Source organism: Gymnoscopelus microlampas, assembly GCF_963454915.1.
Source record: "Gymnoscopelus microlampas genome assembly, chromosome: 23".
Taxonomy (NCBI): domain Eukaryota; kingdom Metazoa; phylum Chordata; class Actinopteri; order Myctophiformes; family Myctophidae; genus Gymnoscopelus; species Gymnoscopelus microlampas.
Window position 1 is genome coordinate 11,378,332 of NC_139960.1, and position 22,239 is coordinate 11,400,570.

Consider the following 22,239-nt stretch of genomic DNA (forward strand, 5'->3'; position numbering starts at 1 on the left):
TTGGTATCAAAATGTACTTAAAGTAGGCCTACAAAAGTAGAAAGTGCTTCATTTTTCAGAATGTCCCATTTCACAAGTTTTTGTGAAATGTATTAAAAATATTTTGAAAATAGAAGATCTACAAGCTCACAATGTATATAGGGCTGGCGTGGTTAATGTATGTTTTGTAATAGTAATCAAAATCTAAAAAGTAACGACCAATATTTACAAGCAACTTTACAGAAAAACAAGCCCAAGGTCGCTTATAATAAGCGGACATGGCAACGCTGGCCATGTCTGCAGCTGCTCCACTTCTTACACACTGGGCGGGGTTTTGCCCTGCCTCGTGTCATACCGAAATAGACAACCTATCGAATCCTGTGACTCAGGCGATCGCTGTTGGAGTGCAGGCAATGAGAAAATGAATTTGTCTGACGTTTAGTCATATCATTCGATAGACTGCCAACTTCGGTGTGACATTGGGTTACTTCTGGCATGCGATTGGTTGAAATACGTTTTAAGGCGGAGTCGTAACATGTGGCTCTGTTTTCATTCATGAAGAAAGAAAGAAAGAAAGAAAGAAAGAAAGAAAGAAAGAAAGAAAAGAAAGAAAGAAAGAAAGAAAGAAAGAAAGAAAGAAAGAAAGAAAGAAAGAAAGAGCTACTCTCTTTAAATGTATTATTATGTTAAAAGGTGGAAGCAATGTTATTCTGATAGTGTTTGTTCAATCACAGAGGTCTCCCTGTCTCTCCAGATCTTTAATAAACAGAAAATACATTTTCAGATGGGTTGTCAATTTCAGCCAATCAGGAGAGAGTACCCATTAGGCTACCAACTGTAACTTTATAGCGTTCCAGTTCCAAATGTATCGCTCATTTCATATCTTTGACATGTTTCTTTTTCTGTTTGTTTTCTGCTCTCCCCCCTTTTCTTTCTTTCCTAAAAACTAAATGATGGAGACTTGCACAAAAATGAATTTCACCCACAGATTTACACATGTAACCAGTGATGTGACAATAAAACGGATTCTGATCCATGTAGTGCCCCAGACAAGACCCAGCCACAACTAGCCAGGAAACCAGACCAATGTGCCATTGCAAAAAGAAAATGTCCACTGCAGTGATATTATCCTGGCCTAATTGTATTAGTCTTGGTTAAGACTTTCACAGGGGCCAGTTTGGAATTGCAGCCTCCTGAAGGTGTTCTTTTAGGGCAGTTTTGAAAGTGAGTAGGGTTTTACACTCCTTTACTCCTTTTGGTAGGGCATTCCTCCACATCTTTGTTGCATAGCATGAGAAAGAGTTCATTCCCTTGTTTGTGCCAAATCTGGGTTGGACATGATCAGTGGAACTGCCTCTGGTGTTGTGATTGTGGACTTCATTTACGTTTCTGAAGTATTTAGACAGGTACATGCCCTCTGCGGTGGGTTGTGCTTCGGTTTGCCGAGTGGGAGACTGGGATTCGATCCCTACTCGGGCCTAAATCACTACTCATGGATGTTCATGCATGGTAGACCAGATGTGAGACAAGTGTTTCAGCTGCAGAACACATTTCCATGCACGGTAGATTATTTTAGACTGTGTGTTTTCTCTGGCCCCGCGGTGCAAAGCAGTGCTGCTGGTTGGTGGTGAAAAGCGGTTCTAGTATATTGTGGAGAATGTTGATTATGTATGGTGAGATGGTAGTGGATGATCCCTCATCTTTCAGATGAGCTGTACTCATGTAAACCAGGCATTACCGGTACGGGACGCACATTATTCATGGTACTGAGGTATGGAAATAACTGAAAACAGCTGCACAAATTGGAAGCGGTGCGGTTCAATGGGGAATTGTAGGGTTAAAGGAAAGCAAAAAGAGTAAGACTACATCCTGCATCGGACGTCATTAATCTGTAAACCTCAGTTATTTCATCTAATCTCAATGACTGCTAATGTAGTCGGCAGTGGCTGGTCTGTCCTCAAAGGACCCGAGGCGCTAACATGGAATGCTTCTTGCTACAGGCCTGAAATCAAACACAGTCAAGACTCAATTGTTTTGTCTTTGTGACCATGCATGTCACTGCCATTCTTTCGCCGCAGGCTGAAAACCCACCTCTTCAGGAAACACTACCCTGACCCTTCCTTTTAGCCTTGCCTACTTGTTGTCAATTATTTGTATTTGTTCTAGCTCTTGCCCATTTGATTTTCCTGTCTCATCTGTTTCTCATCTGTCAAGAAAGTAGGTATCTGATATATTGCACTTTTACCTTAGCGCTAAGTATGCTCTTAGTTGCTTGTTTTAGAAGACTCTTAAGAGCACTTAAGACTTCTGGTGATTAGTAGTTTTCTTGCCTACCTACTGTATGTTGAATGCACTTACTGTAAGTCGCTTTGGATAAAAGCGTCTGCTAAATGACTGTAATGTAATGTAATGTAAATGCATGTGGTCATTTGTGCAGTCAGATTTCAAATTGTTGATTTATCAAAAGCAAGGCCATACATTCAGTGGTTTATTTATTGAGCATATATTACAGTTCAACAGGTTAACGAACAAAGGATCAGCACATTGTACACTTTTAAGTTAGACTCAACAGAAATAAAGGAACTGTGCATTGACTATTTGTCCTCTTTTTGATCTATTCCAGTGATTCTCAACCTTTTATATTTCAAGGACCACCATACAATATACTTTGGCCATGGACCCCCATTTGATTAGAAATAAATCATATGGGACCCCAATCTACACTGTAAAATCCTGAGTGTTAAGGAGTAGTTCACCCAAAAAATGACTTATTTTCTATCAATTACACGCCCCATGAAGCATTGAATTCATTGAGATTTTTAGTTCTTGTCGCATTCCTAAGCCAATAATTTGATTACCAGCGGAAAGATGCCAATGTATCCGGTAGGAGACTCAAAGAAGTCTCTTTGAGTCTCCTACCGAAGAGACCGCCGGTCATCAAATATTGGCTTAGGAATCCGTCAAAAACAAAAAAAATCTCCATGTTATTTCATAACAAACAGTGTATGGCCCAAGTAGAAAATGAAGAGAACTGAAAGGTCCGAGCCTCCAGGTATGTGAAAATTAAATGTAAGCTGGATAAGAGCATCACAGTGACAAATGATGGCTTTAAGTAACTTGCAGTGGTGGTGGACAGTAATTAAGTACATTTACTTCAGTAAATCTTTTTTAGTATCTGTACTTTACAATACGATACCATAATACTTTATTGTCAGCTCACACTGAAATTTGTCTTGCGACCCAGCAGCCCTGTATGTAACACATATACACACACTTCACATAACACAGAAAACAAAAACTAAATGACATGCATAAAAACATAAAGACAAGAGCAATGTCCACCGCTCAGCCTACCCCTGGTTAAGCCTCAAAGTCGACTGATGGACAAAGAATCGACCTCTTCTTCAGTCTGACCTTATTGTATGCTGGAACACTGTATCTCCTTCCTGAAGGCAGCAACCTATATTCTCCATACAAAACATAGCTAGTGTAGTGTTTGAAGTGACATTCCTTGCCAACCTTTACATGAGTATTCGTCTGGGAAACGTATTACTGAACTCACTCCGTTACATTTCAAAGATCAATCTTGCACTTTTGATTCCACTACATTTCTAGGAAGCAGCTCAAGTAATAATAACTTCAGAATTTTATCGGTAACCAAATGTGGTGTAACACCGCACTATGTAAACTAAAGTAGACATTTTAGAGTGAATTTCCTTGCTAAGCCTGTAGGATACATTGCGATTTCATAAAAAGGGAAGAAGAAAAAGAGGTAGCTGGAAGGGCTTTGGTTCCATATAGAAATCTAGGCTAATGGAAAACTTTTTTAATTCACCTCAGAGTTACATGTACCACTACTGTTTAAATACAATTAAAAAAGATAAATGACTGGCCTTTTTGTTGATTCGATTGCATTTCTAGGTTTTTATAGGTGTTTCCAGGCTTTGTGTAAGCAGAGTGGTTCTACAAGCAAGCCAGTGCATAGGCCTACATTCTGTTGTTTCAGAGAGTTACAAGCTTCTGTAAATGCTTTGTGAAATACAGCCATAAAACCCAAACGAAAATGTATACTTGTACTTTTGAATATTTGAGTGTTTTTAAAAGCATTTACTTTGAATACTTGAACATTTTAAAAAGCAATTACTCTAGTACTTTACCTCGAGTCAAAAAGAAATATGGACAACTTTCATTTGTAGTTGAGTAAGATTTGAGCAGATCTACAAGCTCACAACGTTTGCGATGCGTTGTACATCAGCTATTTTCAGCCAGGAGATTTGATGCGGAGGGGAGAAAGGAGCAGACCAAGTATAGAGCCCTGGAGGACCCCAGTCAACTAAGAGTTTAAGTGGTTAACACTTACATAATCCAAAATGCTTTATTGTTAAGATAAAAAAAATCACCCCAAATGTTTTCATTTAATATTTCTAACATAGAGAGGATCCAGTCTGTGAAATGGTTATCCTCTTGTCAGCCAAAGATTTAAAGCTGCAATGCATAACTTGTATGTCCTCCACCGGATGTACCATACACATTGGTTAAAACAATGTTTTATTCATTAAAATAAGTTCTGGATTGCAGCTTTAAAGGGATAGTTCACCCCAAAACATTTTTTTATGGATTAGTCACCCCATGGATATTTTTTTTTGTTGCATTCCTAAACCAATAATTTGATGACCAGAGGCAGCGGCTCCGGTAGGAGATACAAAGGAGACTCTTTGTGTCTCCTACCGGAACCGCTGCCGGACGTCAAATTATTGGCTTAGGAATGAGACAAAAACTATCTTCATTGATGGAAAAAAAAGTCTTTTTGGGGGTGAACTGTCCCTTTAAATTGCCCAGTCTTTTCCAAACGATAGATATCTCTCAATCTATTCCAAATTCATAGTTTAACTCAGACAGAGCCCCCCCCCGTCTCTCAGAACCAGAACTCTGAGATGAAGACGTGTATGACCACGATGTTACGATGAGACACCACTCCTGATTTGATGTAATTCATGGAGACCTCCACCACCACGTTGCCGGGGCCGATGATGGGCTTCACCTGACGGACAACACCTATAGGACACACCACAGATTACCATGAGGACTGGTTTGTTGACACATACAGTATGTGCAGTGGTGGAAAGTAGCTAAGTATAATTACTCAAGTATTGTACCTTATGTGAGTAAAATTTTTAGGTATTTTTTACTTTACTGGATTATTTCCAATATTCAGTACTTTTACTTCTACTCCACTACATCTCAGAGGCAAATATTGTACTTTTACTCCACTACAAGTATTTGAAAACTTAAGTTAGTAGTTACTTTGCAGATATAAATCATTATATTATAAAACATACATTGACTACTTTAGCCCTATTTTATACCTAGGGCTATATTTTCAAACATTTTAGTACTTTTCCCACCACTGAGTGTGTGTATGTTTGTATGCACAGTATGCACAGTATGTATGTATGTATGTATGTATGTATGTATGTATGTATGTATGTATGTATGTATGTATGTATGTATGTATGTATGTATGTATGTATGTATGTATGTATGTATGTATATAGATACTGTAGTGTAGATAGATAGATTTCAGTTATAAATGACATAAAATGTGTGCATAACACACAGTTGCAGTAGTAAGAACACACATTCCTTCACTTTCAACATGTTTGACTTACCCATAATCATGTCATAGTGGACGCGCTTCACCACGTCAAAAGAATGGTCGCTGTCTGAAGCAGCTATGTCAAAGAACACGTTGGTGGCTCCAGGAAGAGGGCTGTTAGGAACCATCGTCCTCAGGAAAACAATATCTGTTAGAAAGGGAGGATCAAATGTTAATTGACTTTTTAACCCATTTAGCCCAGGAAAGAATCAGATTTCTTTGGGCTATTCAAAAATAGCAGATATACAAGCTCGTAGTGCGGCACTTGGTGGCGGGCTACGAGCTTGTAGATCTGCTATTTTTGACGAAATTTGCAAATCCTTTGAAAATATACCAGTTTTTACAGCCAACATTTTTAACTCAAATCTTTGCTTCTGGGGGTTCTACAAATGCCTACAGTTTAAAAAGTTTCCATATCAGTGGTCTAAAGTTTCTAAATCAGTGGTTCTCAAACCTTTTCATGTGAAGGACCCCCAAAATGATATGTATTTGGCCGCGGACCCCCATCTCAAAATATTTTGTAATAGGGACCCCCAGAAGCAAAGATTTTAGTAAAAAAATGTCCCTTTGTGGAATATTTGCACAAATATTCACGATTTAGAAAAAATAGCAAATCTACAAGCTCATAGCGCGGCACCGAGTGCCGTGCTATGAGCTTGTAGATCTGCTATTTTTGAATAGCCAAATAAATCTTAAAATGACACAGATGCGTCCCCGGTCTTAATGGATTAAGCATTGCACTTGCATACAGTAGTTGGTCAAAATGAATTCCATCTAGGGTGAAAGTAGATGTACAACGTATATTGCGGCTGTTTAAAGGGCCGCGAGGAGCTAAACATGAGAGAGAGACACTTGTATGACACGCATGCACAAGAATTCAGGTCCACTCCAATCCTGTGCGTTTGAACATTTATTCTCCACAAGACAGCGTTAAGTACAACAGTTCCCAGCAAACTATTAACTAACTTGGAAGTCACTGTGTTGAGATATGATGATACATTACTTTGTTGCGGTCAACAGAAATTATGGGCTCCACTCGCTCACCCACTCTCTATCCAGATTCCCATACTACTATGCCCAGGTGAACGCCATGTTTCATTATTAGCGTGGCAGCGCCCCAGCTCCTGTGGTCACGCCCACCACCACTAACAGTGCAGTGCCCAATCTGTCAATCAAGTGTGCAATAATAATGTCAATAATAATAAAACACTAAACTAGGCAAAAGTCACATACGGCTCCTACAACGTATTTAGGATGATGGTTGCCATCTACAGCAGCGGTTCTCCACCTGTGTGGGCCGTGAGGATATTGCAAGTGGACCCCAACTAATTGGCAAGATTTTGATAATATAAAAGAGAATACGTAAAAAATAGTTTTTATTGTGATACCAATAATAGGAATAGTTCCATAGTTCCATAGTTCCATGGATCCAAGCCGGAACACAAATGAATATGCTCTGAAAACGCACGCGGTTACTAGTGGTCAGGTGGGTGGGCCGCAAACATTTTAGAGATTTTCAAGTGGGCCCTGATCCAGGAAACGTTGAGAACCACTGACTGACATCAATAGTATGACATCAGTCACCTATGATGTCAGACTTATACAATCAGTAATCTTCATACTGTATATGAGCAAAGTTTCATCACAATGTCAGATTGGGCTGAAACTTTGCGCATAATGTAGATTACTGACGTCATTGTATGGACATCATAGATGAATGACATCATAGATGAATGACATCATAGTGCATCAGACATCCGTTGACTGTTTATGTTTTAAAAAGTGAAATATTTCGAGCACTAGGCAGAAGAAGGAATATATGAAGATCATGGGAGCGCCCAACAACCTGCTTGCTGACGACATGGGATGTGGCCTGAGCTACAGTGTGGTCTCTCACCTAGAGAAGCTCACGCAGCAGACAAAGATAGAGTACGAGCCCAACAAGGGTCTGAAGCCACAGATCTTCAAGAATCCCTATGACATCCCCCGCAGTCAGCTGCTGGACCAGCTCAGCCGCATGAGGACAAACCTCTTAAACGCCAGTGTCTGTGCCCTCAGAGGACAGGACCCAGACCAACTCCACAGCGTGCCAATAGCGCAGATGGGAAACAAAGCCGCTCCTCAGCCCTTGCGAGACGCACGTCCAGAGCAGCCCAAATTCGTGCACGCACTTGGAAACCCCTTCAGATCGGACAAGAAGGGCAAGAAAGAAGAAGAGGGTGTGACCGGCCCCCAGAACAAGGGCAAGAGACCAATGGACGATAACATGCATGGCGAAGGGTCCAAGAAGCGACGCCGCATGTCCCCTCTGCGCCAGGGCAGGGCCTACACCCCCCCAGTCACCCCACTCGCCAGCCCTCACCCTACAGCTGATGTGGAGAGCAATGACAGCTCGCCAGAAGAACTCAAGATGAACCACTACAGCCCGGACGGGACCTCTGAGTTGGACCCAGGGACGGGGGCGGGGAATCCAGAGCACCAGGAGAACCTCATAGCAGCTGCAGACCCCCAGGACCCCCAGAACGGGATGGAGGGGGAGGAGGAAACCGGCCGACCCCCCCGGGGTGTTGAGCTGCAGCCCTGCAGCGAGGGGGGAACGGTGGGCATCTTGCCACAGCACCGACCCCCTCACGATCTGTCACCCACAGCGCTGAAGAACCAGATGATCATGGAGAGTCTGGAGATGAACAACGAACTGAGTGCTCTCATCCTCCAGGAGATCAGAAAACCTGGCAGAGACTATAAGAAGATCTTCTGTTTCCTGAAGCAGATCGAGGGCAGTCTGGAGACCCAGCTCCTCTTCCTCCAGAACATCATAAAGGAGGCGGCCAGGTTCAAGAAGAATGTTCTCGTCCAGCAACTGGAACACTGCTTGACGAAATCCAGATCCAGATCGAACACCATGAACCATTTAGACGTGCTCTGAGATCCGAGTTGGATTGGTTTACACGTAGCCCACTTAAACTCTATATACTTAGCTGGGTTCTATACTTGGTCTGCTCCTTTTTCCCTCTAAACCAAATCTCACTGAAAATAACTGATCTACAAGGTCACAACGCATCACATTGCGACACGTTGTGAGCTTTTAGAGAAAAAAGAAAAAGACAGTTTTTGGAAAGTTGCACACATTTTTGAAGATTTTCACCTGTAATGACACGAGCAAAATTAGGACTCAAGGGTTAAAGTGGTTACTCCACAACTGTCTCCACAAATGTATACAGCCTGGCACGACTTTTAAACTGGTTAACATAACAGGCACATAGCTGACAATGAAGATTATTCATTTGTGGGTGTTTCAATGTCCCTCCTTGAGGGGAAATTGTGATATTGTAATGTGATAGTTCTGGTATAACTTGTCTTGAAAGATATAGAATTTAATAATATACAAAAAACTGGAATCATTTTGAATGAGGCTGCTGTATATGTTGAAATACACAGGCCATAGCCCAGGAACTGACAACGTAACACGATTAAGCAACACCAATGATACTAGTACTACCCAGTGGTGTGTTCAAGGGCATGCTATAACTATTCCCTCCCACGCGCACGGCACGTGCACGCCCACATGCGCGCGTATGTACGCGAGCACGTGGTCGCCGAATGAAATAACCGCTCTATTGTTAACTAGTTAAGGTGTGAATTACTTCGCAACTCCAATGGCCTGCGTTCACACATAAGCCTTCACCTCAAACGGCACATTATCACATGACAAAGGCTATTTGAACTGAAGTTTACATTCTTGCTGCCCCCAGCCCCTCCTCCTGCGTATCAGATACGCTTCCTCGGACGGTTTCTGGATGGCTACGCTTGGCTACGAGATTTTTCTGCAGGTCACACTACCTATATAGCGTAACACAGTAGAACACACCACTGGTACTACCCCACGTGTTTATTATCTCAAAATGGCTGTTACGCAATGGCAGAATGTCCCCTTCTGGGGCGTTTGTAAAAGTGGTAAATGGTGCATTTACTATATATAGCACCTTTTATCTAAAGCGCTTTACAATTTCTATATATTCACCAATTCACACACAAATTCATAACTGGAGTTCCAGTTATGCGGTGACAACCATACAAGGCACCAACCCGCTCATTGGGAGCAGCTAGGGTTTAAGTGTCTTGTTCAGGGAAGCTGGTTCTTAAAGGTGAGGGCACCCGACACTCTGGTTTTAGTAATATAACACCCAAAACACACTCATGAGTCATGACTAATTCAGGGCCCTTAGCGCCGGGACGCAGACGCAGCACCCACATTTAGCGTCCTCTAGATATCACTATTGCACTGGACAGTGGACACACCCCCACACCACAAGTTAAGACCATGCGCTGTGGCATAAAGTTCCGCCGTTAAAACAAAGCCTCAAATCAACCATACTAGTCTTTGTTTGTGAAAAAAGATAGTATGTTGAATACACACTGAACTATCACATCACAATATCACTTATCTCCAGGCCAAAACAAAATCATTTTCCCCTCAAGTTCACTAAATTAATTTGAATGACAAAAATAAATGCAAAAAATAATAATAATCTTCATTTACTGTTATGTTAACCAAGTTGTGCCAGGCTGTGTCCATTTGTGGAGACAGTTATGGAGTAACCAACCCTGGGGTCCTAATGTTATGGAATACGCATGTCATTATAGGCCGAAAATCTTCAAAAAGGTGATCAACTTTTCAAAGAATTGTAGCTGATCTAATAAGCTCACAATGTGTCATATTGCTGATAAGAAGCTGGTTTTGTTGCAAATTGCAAAATGGCTGTAGAGCTAACAGTTTAGATTAGGGAGTTAGAAATGGGGTGGGGGGCATGTTGTGAATATTTTGGTTTTCCATTTGGTACGTATTTATCTTTTTCTATTGTATTTGTTTTGTGTTTTGAGTGAGATTTGTTTGATTTATTTGGTTTGTTATTGTATGTTTTTCCTTATGTTCAAATCAAGCATTTGCATTTTTAATGATGAAAGGTTTCTGTTATGTGATGCGTCACAATAAAAAAGTCATATTTGATACGAAAGGTAAATAACCTTAGAGTACTATTTAAACAGATAAAAAGAAACGAGAAGGCAAAATATTTTAAAAAGTATAAAACATTATGTGAAAACAAAAAGGTTGAGGAGGGACTATAGCAGGGGTGGGTAACTTTGATTATGGGGAGGGCCACTATATTTCCACACTCATTACAGACATTGCATATTGTCGGGCAGACACCTCTTATCTCCATATTTGAACTTTTTTGTCCGCCATTCTTTGTCACAGAAAAGTAGCAAAAATAGCCGATCTACAAGCTCAAAACGCACCGCGCTGCGACGCATTTTGAGCTTGTAGATCTGCTATTTTTGCTATTTTTGAATTGGAATCCTGATACATTTTTTGTTATTTTTTAAATGAAATCCTGAAAAGTTAAATTTGTATTTAATTTCAAATGCATTTAGTTATACTTGTGTTAACTGTATGAAGTTAAATACAAATACATTGGACATTAAAAAGACAATAGAATTTTTAAGCTACTAATATAGACTGAAGTAATTAAAGCGGGTCATGTTTGCATGTTTGGAATTGTAACAGCTGAAATCAATAATATATCAGTATTCCGATCTTAACCTGCGGGCCGCACTAAGTGAAGGTGGGGGCCGCGTGTGGCCCCCAGGCCGCCAGTTGCCCATGTATGGACTATAGGAAGGCCTAATGGTAGCGGACACAAGACCGCTGTCTCGCTGCCAACTGTGTTGGTTTGCGAGATTAGTCCTTACAGACACACACACACACAGACCTTCTAGATAAGGGGTTCTCAACCCGTGGGTCGGGCCCCCCAGGGTTTGGGGGGTGTCCCCAGATGACAGTGAAAAGACAATTTAAGGACTTTTAAGACATTTTTAATACCTCAAAAAAAGGAGAGAAAACTAGAAAAAGTGCTCCTTGGTGGCACTATAATAGTAGGGGTAATAGTAGGGCTTCTTAGGCTTTTCACGGCAATCGGACACTGCATTCATGATTTGAGGCTTTTGTTCCAAAAAATTGTTTTGCTAAGATTAGACCTGCTGGTGGCGCTATAACAGGCCAATGTGAAAAGGGTGGCATTTCTTCCTCAGCCTAGTGGGAATGTGCGTGTGAAATTTCACAGAAATCGCAAGCTGCGTTCATGATTTGAGGCATTTTGTTCAAAACGGACCAATCCTGCAAACTTTGGAAGCCAACCTTAGCCAATATGGAAAACGGACAGATCCGTGTTGATCACATGACTATAGAGATACTGTGTACCGATTTGCATGGCGTTTGGATAAAATCAGGAGTAAATGGGTTTTGCACAAATCGGCCTCCTGGTGGTGCTATAACAGGGCTATGTGAAACATTTGGGGCAGAGGTTCTGAATTGGCATCCAGGGAGTGTGTGTGCACAGTTTCGGGCGAGCGGGCCAACGGTGTCGGAGATTAGCTGTTCACAGACGGACACACGGACGGACGGACGGACGGACACACACACACACACACACACACACACGGACGGACGGACGGGGGGTAAAACATACTCTCTCGCCATGCCTTCGGCCTGGCGGAGACAAAAAGAAAGAGAAGAGAAAAAGAGCATTACTGCATCAAAACTAATAAACAAACTATACTATAAAAGACTGGCCAAACATTGGCCATATTGTCAAATAATATAAGAAAGAGGCAAACATTTTGAAAATAGCCGTTCTGCTATTTTCACAATATGTATGTATCCGTGGATTGGAACCGAGTCTAAATGGAACCGAAACTAAATGTAATGCCTCAACCCCTACAATTCCAAGTGCTTGTCATGGTGGGGGGCCCCCAGTTCAAATATGGTTATTTTGAGGGGTCCCCACAGTTCAAATATGATTATTTCGAGGGGTCCCCACAGTTCAAATATGATTTTTTTTTTGGGGGGGGGGGGGGGGTCGCTGCCTGAAAAGGTTGAGAACCACTGTTCTAGATCACAGGTTTTCAAAGTTGTTTGAATGAAATACGTCATTGTTGTCCTTTTCGCAGGTTGCTAGTGTGATGCAGTATGAAGGAGGCCTCACCCTCTGCTGCGGTGAAGTCTCTGTAGGTGGGCAGAGAGATGACGGTGTGTGTGATGAGACGAACGGGGTCCACGGCACAGCTGACGTCCCTGGGCTGACAGGCCTTCACACATCGCACACCCACCGAACCCACATTCCTCTGTCTGGGGAGAGGAGAGAAGGGACAAAAAAAAAGACAGAGATGAACTGACAAAGCTACTGTAGTTGGGCAACCAAACAGAGCAGGGCATCATTTAACTGAACAGTCACACAAAGAACTACACATGTAGACACATAGATTTGTCACGAGTCTAACCATGACATTGTAAAACAAAAATACAGGTTACACGTGCCTCACCATTTCGTCTGAAAGAAATGGCTTTTTTCCCGCCAACACCACACACGGGGGAGTTGCACAAGAACTCAGCAACCCCTGAAAAGCCCCATACAACATCTACGGTTTATCAATGGATCGATGGCCAAACCATAGAGGCGTGTTAAAGAGGTTCCACTGAGGTGAAGACAGAAAGTCTTTCAGCGTGCACCCGAAGGAGCGTGGAGGAGGGGAACAGGGCCTTGTAATTTGTAGGAAGCAGGTGGCTCCAAGTTGGTTCTTTTTAAGCCTCAGGCCAAAAGCCACAGAAACGATATCCATGGCCAGCGTGTTGCCACAGAGAAGAGGGACGAGTACAAAGCGAGGGGAGGGTACACGGACTTAGATGTCATTTGAGGTGATCCGATGAGAAGAGTATAGGCCATTGGTTCTCAAAGTGGGGTCCGGGGACCCCCAGGGGTCCTTGAGGGAGTTCCAGGGGGTCCCCAGCTAAATGATAGATTAGGCACTAAATGGACCCTTATGGGTCTGTAACTCTGAGAGTGTACAAATGGAACCAAATGGACCCTAAGTACACTCTCAGAGTTAAATTGACATAGATTTTACAATATAAATTGCGGTCCAAGTGATAGAAATGCCATTAAATGGGGGTCTGTAGCCCTAATGCATGTCAAACTGGGGGTCCTTGAAATTAAAATGGTTGAGAATCACTGCTAGAGTCGTAAAAATCTTCTCTTATGGGGGTCCCTGGCATATCTTTTCAAATGGGGGGTCCGCGGGCTAATAAGTGTCAATTTGGGGGTCCTTGACATGAAAAAGTTTGAGAACCACTGGTATAGGCGACTGCAGTGATTCTCAAACTGTTTAACCCTTTAAGCCGATTCTAAAGATGTTTTCTGAATCCAACAGTTTTTTGGAAGAAAAAGAATATAATAACAATCTCAAAATATTTTGTTCCAGGGACCCCCAGAAGCAAAGATTTGAGTTACACATGTTTGCTTTAACAAATATATATTCAAGCTCATAGCACTATGAGCTCGTCTGACAAGCTTTTAAAAAATAGCAAAAAATAGACGATCCAAGAGCGCACAAAGTGCTATCATGTGGATCGGCTATTTGTCAGTACTTTTTTTGCGTGCCACTGTCATAGACAAAGTATAAGTATAAGGCATTCAAGAAAACATAAAAAGATGAAATATGGGCACTAACCGGCTGAGCCACCAGGCCGCTCAGTCATCTGACATTCCTAACAATGTCAGGCGCAGAATCTGGCAATATACTTGTTTTTGGAATGAAAAGTGAGAACTCTTTTGAGGGAATCCTCCTAATCATCTATATCAGACATTAATGCCTTTCCATCACTGCAGACCAGACAAACTACAGGGAGGCGCTGGCTGTAGGTGTGAGAGCCCGACGTGCCCGATGCCGATCCCCATCTTGGAGGGACCTGGACCAGTGGTTCTCAACCTTTTCAGGCCGTGACCCCCAAAAATAATCATATGTGAACTGGGGACACCCCCCCCACCCCCCACCCCCACTGACAAGCACTTGGAATTGTAGGAGTTGAGGTAGGCTATTACATTTAGTTTGACTCGGTTCCACAGATAAATATTGCAGATCTACAAGCTCACAACGCCTCGCAATGCGAGGCGTTGAGAGCTCGTAGATCTGTTATTTTCACAAATGTTGCCTCTTTCTTATATTATTTGACAATTTGACCAATGTTTGACCAGTTTTTATGTTTTGTTGAATACTTTTGATACAGTAATGGTCTTTTTCTTTTCTTCCTTTCTTTTTGTTGAGGTCTTAAAAGTCCTTAAATTTCACTTTCACTGTCACCTGGGGACCCCCCCCCCCCCCCCCCCCCCCAAATCATGTGATATTTGATCAAAAAGTGCAAAAGGTTTCTATTTGAGAACATTTAACTAGAATTTATTCTATTCAACCACTTCAACGCCCTATTGAATACTCCTCTAAAATAGCCGATCTACAACCTCACTGTTTTTTGAAGATTTCCGAAATCGTTGAAAAATCAGGACACAGGCTGCATAATTGCCAACTTTACCCATGTCTTCAAAAAAGTCGATATCGGGCAGACTTGAGACCGATATATCGGTTGGGCTCTAGTCGGTGCCCTTCAAAGAGCTGGAAAAGTCCTGCACGGCTGCTGGTGTTTTGGTATCATTCACTGTATATTAACTGATATCCACCCAAGACCAACACCAAACGCACCATCCATCTTGAGAGCTGTAGCGCTGGCGCACCACTAATTGAGACCCCGTCCCGTGGCCCCGGGCCCAGGTTCCCATAAATAAGTGCCATGCTTATTTTTCTTGCTCTTCGCTAAAGTGGGACATCCTGAATTCCATGGTAAAGTCAGTTCTGGCACAGGGGAGGGCATAGGAAATAACTGCATTCGCCAATATCAATGACCACAGTACAGGAGCACTGCATTGGCAAGAATTAGTGTGCACGTGTGTGTGTGTGTGTGTGTGTGTGTGTGTGTGTGTGTGTGTGTGTGTGTGTGTGTGTGTGTGTGTGTGTGTGTGTGTGTGTGTGTGTGTGTGTGTGTGTGTGTATGATGGAATTATAATTATCTCTGAAAAGCAGTTGTTGTGTATCACATCCATTTTAATTGAAGACACATAACATATGTAACAACAGACATATAATAGTTGAGTACAAAACAAAGCTGCTGTACAGACATGAGGTAGATTGAGCAGGCATCATTATCAATCACTGCCTTTGAACAAGTCCTGTGATCACTAATACAGCCATGATCTTAAAAAACAGCTAAAGACCTCCACCTAGTGGTGAGCAAAAGCCAAAGCACCAAATGGCACCTACATTGTATCATAAAATAAATAATAAAAGAAAAAGCTGGAAGACACAAAGGAAACATAACAGATCTGTTTTGTTATAATAAAGCTTATGGCAACAACAAAAAAAGAATGTCCCATTCCACAAGTTTTCACACACATATTTTGAAAATAGCAGATCTACAAGCTCACAATGCGTTGCGATGCGACGCATTGGCTATTTTCAAATGGTTAAAATGTATATAGGGCTGAAGTGGTTAATGTATGTTTTGTAATAATAATCAAAATCTACAAAGTAACTAGTTACTAAAGTTTTCAAATAATTGTAGTGGAGTAAAAGTACAATATTTGCCTCTGAGATGTGGTGGAGTAGTCAAGTAAAAGTACAGAAAACTGGAAATACTCCAGTAGCAAAAATACCTCAAAACTGTACTTAAGTACAGTACTTGAGTAAATGTACTTAGTTACTCTACACCACTGCCTATGGTCTACCTTAACTTATCATGCACAGTCCCTTCAGGTCAGTTCAGGTCAGTTTCATACTCTCAGGGTTAAAGGAACACTCTGGAATTCAGTGTTAATTTATCCATTTGCAAGAGACTGTGAGTGTACTAATGTAACCACAAGGACCCGCACAACATCTGTACACTCTTACGGTTCAATTACAGCTGCAATCTGTAACTTCTGCTGTATGTCCTACCCGGGACTCGAACCTGGGTCTCCCGTGTGACTGTGAGAGACCACATTTCTACCGCTCAGCCAAGAGACAACCCCTGCTTCAGGTAACTGACACCAGGGCCAAAACGACTCAATGAAAGAGTAAGGTAGATCTCCAATCACTGCAGATGTGCTTGCTAGCAGTGGCGTAAAGTAACTAAGTACTGTACTTACGTACAATTTTTTAGGTGTTTGTACTTTACTTGAGTATTTCCAATTTCCAATACTTTTACTTCTACTCCACTACAAGTATTTGAAAACTTTAGTTACTATAGTTACTTTTCAGATGTAAATTATGATATTATGAAACATACATTAACCGCTTTAGCCTTATCTTATACATCAGGTATTTGAAAATAGCCGATCTACAAGCGATGCATCGTGAGCTTTTTCTTTTGAGTACTTTTTCCACCACTGCTTGCTAGTTATATTGTGTTAACATACCGTACATAAAACAACGCTTCATTCATAAAAATGATGTTCCGGGTTGCCGCTTTAACGCTGAAGATTTCACTTGTATGCAGTCATTATGCAAAATTCACCCATACTAGACTATCTAGTCCAGGGGTCTTCAACAGGGGGTCCGGGACCCCTAGGGGGTCCTCAGAGTTACTACAGGGGGTCCGCCAAATCTTTGTGTGATATGATTTTTTTGTAACCTTAACCACTTGAACCCTAGTGTCCCTTTTCTGAGGAGAACTTTAGCCAAAAATAGCCGATCTACAAGCTCACAACGCCTCTCAACTAGGGGGTCCTAGGCCTGAAAACGTTGAAGACCCCTGATCTAGTCTATACCTCCAGTCTAGTACGGGACCCCAGGCGGAGGGGCTGCTCGTGGGTGACAAACACGGCGATCTTGGCCACGTAGAGGTGTGTCTTCCCGTAGCGCACCAGCCTCATCTCCACGGTCAGGGAGAAGTCCCGGGCGCCGGTCGGGGAGCGTCGCAGCGAGATCACGCCGCCGTGGGCCTGCTGCCTCTGCGTGGCGCCAAAGTACCCGTCCTCGTCCCCGGACACGACGTCCAGCAGCACGCTGTCCCCCGGCGCGGCGTTGGAGGGCCCCATGCGGAAGACGTCGGCGGGGACGGGGGCGTCCGCCGGCACGGTGACGGCGTAGAAGGAGATCCTCAGCGGCAGCGAGAGGCACGCCGCGGGATCCCGCGTGAACTCGCACGTGACGCGTTCGCAACGGCTGGAAAGAGGGGGAGAAACGCAAGCGGATTGGGTACACGGGTGGGGGCGGTGGTTGGGGGTGAGGGGGGGGGGGGAGAGAAACCACGGCACATACGGCGGATCAACGAGGGAGGAAAACAAGACTGGAAGCCAAAGAAAGTGAGAGAGAGAGAAAGATAGGGAGTTTGACCCACTCGATCCGGGAACGCATCTGTGTCATTTTAGATGTCTTGGGCTATTCAAAAATAGCAGATATACAGGCTCATAGCGCGGCACTTGTAGATCTGCTATTTGTGAAAAATGTTGAACAATTGTGCAAATCTTTGAATATACATATTTTGAAACCGCACATTTGTTACTCAAATATTTGCTTCTGGGGGTCCCTGGAACAAAATATTTTGAGATGGGGTTCCACGGCCAGATCCATATAGTTTTGGGGGTCTTTGACATGAAAAAGTTTGAGAACCACTGATATAGCAACATGGGTTTTTTCAAAAAACTGTTAGGATTTAGAAGACATTTGTAGAAATGGCCTTAGGCCTTAAAGGAGGAGCTCACCCAAAAAATGACTTATTTTCTATCAATTACACACCCCATGAAGCCTTGATTTCATGGATTTATTTTTGTTTTTGTGGCATTCCTAAGACAATAATTTGATGACTGTGTGTATTTCCGGTAGGAGACACAAATAATCTACTTTGTGTCTCCTACCGGATACATTAGCCGGTAGGAGACGGGAATCAAAATTTGATTCCTAAGCTAATAATTTAATTATTAGCTTAGGAATACGACAAAAACAAAAAAGAATCCATGGATTCAAGGCTTCATAGGGTGTGCAATTGATAGAAGATAAGTAATTTTTTGGGTGAACTCCTCCTTTAATGTGTTAAGAGTACAAGGGAGACTGGCGTTTCTGGTCACTCTGGTGACTAAAGGTGCGATCTCCATGCGTTATTTGTTTAATAATTGATGAAAGGGCACACCTAGGTGTGGAGAGAGTTAGATACATCATGCGCGAACATTCGCCAAGAATAAGCAGATGTACAAGCGTTGCGACACATTGTCAGCTTGTCGATCGGCTAATTTCGGCAATAGATTTGGAGTACAGGGAGAAAAGGAGCATACCGAGTACAGTGCCGTGATGGACACCGGTCGACTGAAGTATGCAGGGTTTAAGTAGTTCATTTAATTGATTGATTAAAATAATCAGTTAGTGCCAGAGATCAGCTCTTACCCCTCTGAGGCACGTTTGAAGTTGTGCGGGCAGTCGAAGGACAAACAGCGGAATCCTCCCTGGATGTTGAAACAGCTCTCAGTGACGGAGCAGGAGTGGCTGCCTGCGGCACACTCATCAATGTCTGAAAACATAATCATTATGGAATTATAACGGGGTCATATGCAGTGGTGTAAAGTAACTAAGTACATTTACTCAAGTACTGTACTTACTGTAACTACGCACTACTTTTACTTTACTGGAGTAATTCCAATGATCAGTACTTGTACTTCTACTCCAGAACATCTCAGAGGCAAATAGTAGTACTTAGTTACTGTCATATGTAATGTGTAAAAGGTGATTAATTATTGTCTTGAATTAGCACCAAAGTATCCAGCCAGTTCCGTTACCAAAACATCTGGGACCAATTATGATGAAGCTTCCCAGGAGCAAGACAAAGCCTCCAAAAGCCCTGTTAGTGAGGCTGTGCTGCTTTTGCTTTTCTTTTTTTTAAAGATCTATATTTATTTTAGATGCAGAGAGACAGTAAACCAAGGGCAAGACAAGGCCGGGGGTTGGATTGGAACCGAGCTCCTCCTCACAAGCAGCTACCAGACATCCCCATGTAAGAGGGCCTGAGGGTAGTGATGTGTCGTTCATGATCGATTCGTTCAAAAGAACTAGTTCATTTGCCGTGAACACAAACAAGTTCGTTCACTTTCTGAAACGTTCACGCGCGAGGTAAAAAAAAAACGCTCCCGCGATGGTGTTTTACACACATTGTAAAACATACATTAACCACTTTAGCCCTATTTTATACCTAGAAAATAGCAGATCTATTTTGAAAATAGCAGATCTACAAGCTCACAAGCAAGGGCGTATCGTCATAGAGGCCAACGAGGCCATGGCCCGGTCTATAAAACTCTGCTCCCCCAGGGAAAAAAAAACAAAAAATCAACATAACAACATTAGCACCCCCTCACCCTATTCTGTTGTGGCCAACCACAGAAATTCGCCTTTGTTTTCAAATCGGGCTTATTTGCATTCGGCCGAATTGTTCATGGGTGGCCATTAAAAACTGGTTTCCCCGTCAAACCGGTAGCATATTGTGTTTTATTCACGTTTCTCTCGCTTGCATTAACGCTGATGGTAATTCTCAATAGACTGTCACTTATCAGCCATCGTTGCGCGACCCCCCCCCCCCCCCCCCCCCCCCCCCCCCCCACCGGACCAGAATCTGGCCCGGTCCACGTTAGAACCCACCATACGCTACTGCTCACAAGTCAGCTTGTAGATCGTCTATTTTCAAATAAAATCTTGCGGGGAAATTATAATAAGCAGATCTGGCAACCCTGGGTGTGTACATAGACAATGGTTCTTTCTTCACCTTGACATGAGCGTCCATTGGGAGCCAGCGTGTAGCCCGTCGGGGGGCAGGTACAGAAGAAGCTCCCAGGGGAGTTGACACAGCGGTAGGAGCAGACATGGCCTCCGGTCGGCAGGGCACACTCGTCAATATCTGACGACAAGAGGAGAAGAGCACAGAAACCAGCGGTGTAAAGTAACTAAGTACATTTTATTACTGTAGGTACAGTACTTAAGTACAATTTTGAGGTATTACTGGAGTATTTCCAACTTTCAGTACTTTTACTTTTACTCCACTACATCTCAGAGGCAAATATTGTACTTTTACTCCACTACAATTATTTGAAAACTTTAGTTACTAGTTACTTTGTAGATTTTGATGATTAATACAAAACATGCATTAACCTTCAGCCATATATACATTTCGGCCATTTGAAAAAAAGCCGATCTACAAGCTCACAATGCGTCGCGACGCATTGTGAGCTTGTAGATCTGCTATTTTCAAAAGATTTGAATTCATTTGAAAAGCTGTGAAATGGGACATTCTGCATAGTGAGTACTTATGACTTGTGGTACTTTAAGTACATTTTGATACCAATACTTTTGTACTTTTACTCAAGTACAATTTTGCTCAAGTAAAAGTTTACCTTCACACGTGATCCCGTCGATGTCGCTCAGCTGGTAACCACGGCGACAGTAGCACTGGTAGGAGCCGTACACGTTGGCGCACTCCTGGGTGCACGGGCTGGCCTCGCACTCGTTCACGTCTGTGCCCAAAACGACAAAACAAAACGCACACGGCACCATGTGACTACAATGTCTATGCAGCTTTGCCCTCGTTTAAACTTTGAACAGACTTTAAAAGCTACAAACCACTTAAAACCTTACATTTTACTCGGTTGACTGGGGGTGCCCCAGGGCTCTACACTTGCTCCGCAAATTGTTTCCCTCTACACCAACGGCCCTATTCTGGGCGCCGTCTTACCCATTATCCCTAAACTTCTTTGCCATTTTTTACTATTTTGAAAAACATTTTCAAGTAGTTCAAATAGCCAATCTACATCGCCACATTGTGAGCTTGTAGATTTGCTATTTCAACTATTTGAAAATGTTTTTCAAAATAGTAAAAAATGGCAAAGTTTAGGGATAATGGGTAAGACGGCGCCCAGAATAAGGCCGCAAATGTCTTTACCGGAAATAGCTGATCTAACAGGTTTTGAGCCTGTAGAGCTGTGCCCCCCCCCCATAGAGTTAAAAATAATAGAGAGGGCACCGGATATCGCCTCCCGTCCACTTGCATTGAGTTGCTCACACAGCGCATGAAGCGAATTCACCCCTTCTTCCGGGTTGTAAAGTGTGATGGGCGTAGCCTATTTGGGGCCACTGTGATCCGTTCTGCGTCACAGAAGTGACGCGTTTTACGTCACAGAGGTGCGCGTCCCCGTGCGCAAGCTTGTGCGCAAGCTCGTGAGTCAAGCCCATTGGTCGAAACCGTTTTTGCTCGTACATTTGCAGTGGCCCCATCCGTTTTAAGCTGCAGTACCTACGAATGGCCAGCATGTCCATTTCGCTTCAATGCAAGCACTGGGTTCTGGGGGCTTGCCCCCCCCCCCAGAATAGGTACACTAGGGTTCATGTGAACAACATATTTTGAGATGGGGGTCCGCAGCCAAATACATATAATTGTGTGGGTCCTTGACATGAAACAGTTTAAGAACCACTTATAAATCATAGCAACATACGTTAAATTAGGATTTACAAATGTTCGCTTTAAAAAATATACATTCAAAGATTTGCACACTTTTTCACGATTTTTCAAAAAATAGCATATCTACAAGCTCGAGTGCCGCGCTACGAGCTTGTATATCTGCTATTTTTGAATAGCCAAAAGTATAAAATAATGGTTATGACTAAAAATCTAAAATTACACAGTATGCGTTCCGGGTCTTAATGCAGTGACT

At 42.7% G+C, this 22,239-nt stretch overlaps 1 protein-coding gene across 1 annotated transcript in view; it reads right to left on the bottom strand.

The window, feature by feature from the left end:
- Positions 1-4,894: 4,894 nt before the first annotated feature.
- Positions 4,895-22,239, bottom strand: part of LOC311040107 (fibulin-1-like) — a gene marked incomplete at both ends in the record, with an annotated part of 29,872 nt that continues 12,527 nt past the window's right edge. The window contains 9 exons of the mRNA XM_084050180.1: positions 4,895-5,034; positions 5,649-5,783; positions 8,282-8,503; positions 12,679-12,821; positions 16,511-16,596; positions 17,323-17,719; positions 18,935-19,058; positions 20,301-20,432; positions 20,926-21,045. Of these exons, the coding sequence (XP_083906306.1) occupies positions 4,895-5,034; positions 5,649-5,783; positions 8,282-8,503; positions 12,679-12,821; positions 16,511-16,596; positions 17,323-17,719; positions 18,935-19,058; positions 20,301-20,432; positions 20,926-21,045 (1,499 nt within the window). The remainder of the gene's footprint in view (positions 5,035-5,648; positions 5,784-8,281; positions 8,504-12,678; positions 12,822-16,510; positions 16,597-17,322; positions 17,720-18,934; positions 19,059-20,300; positions 20,433-20,925; positions 21,046-22,239) is intronic.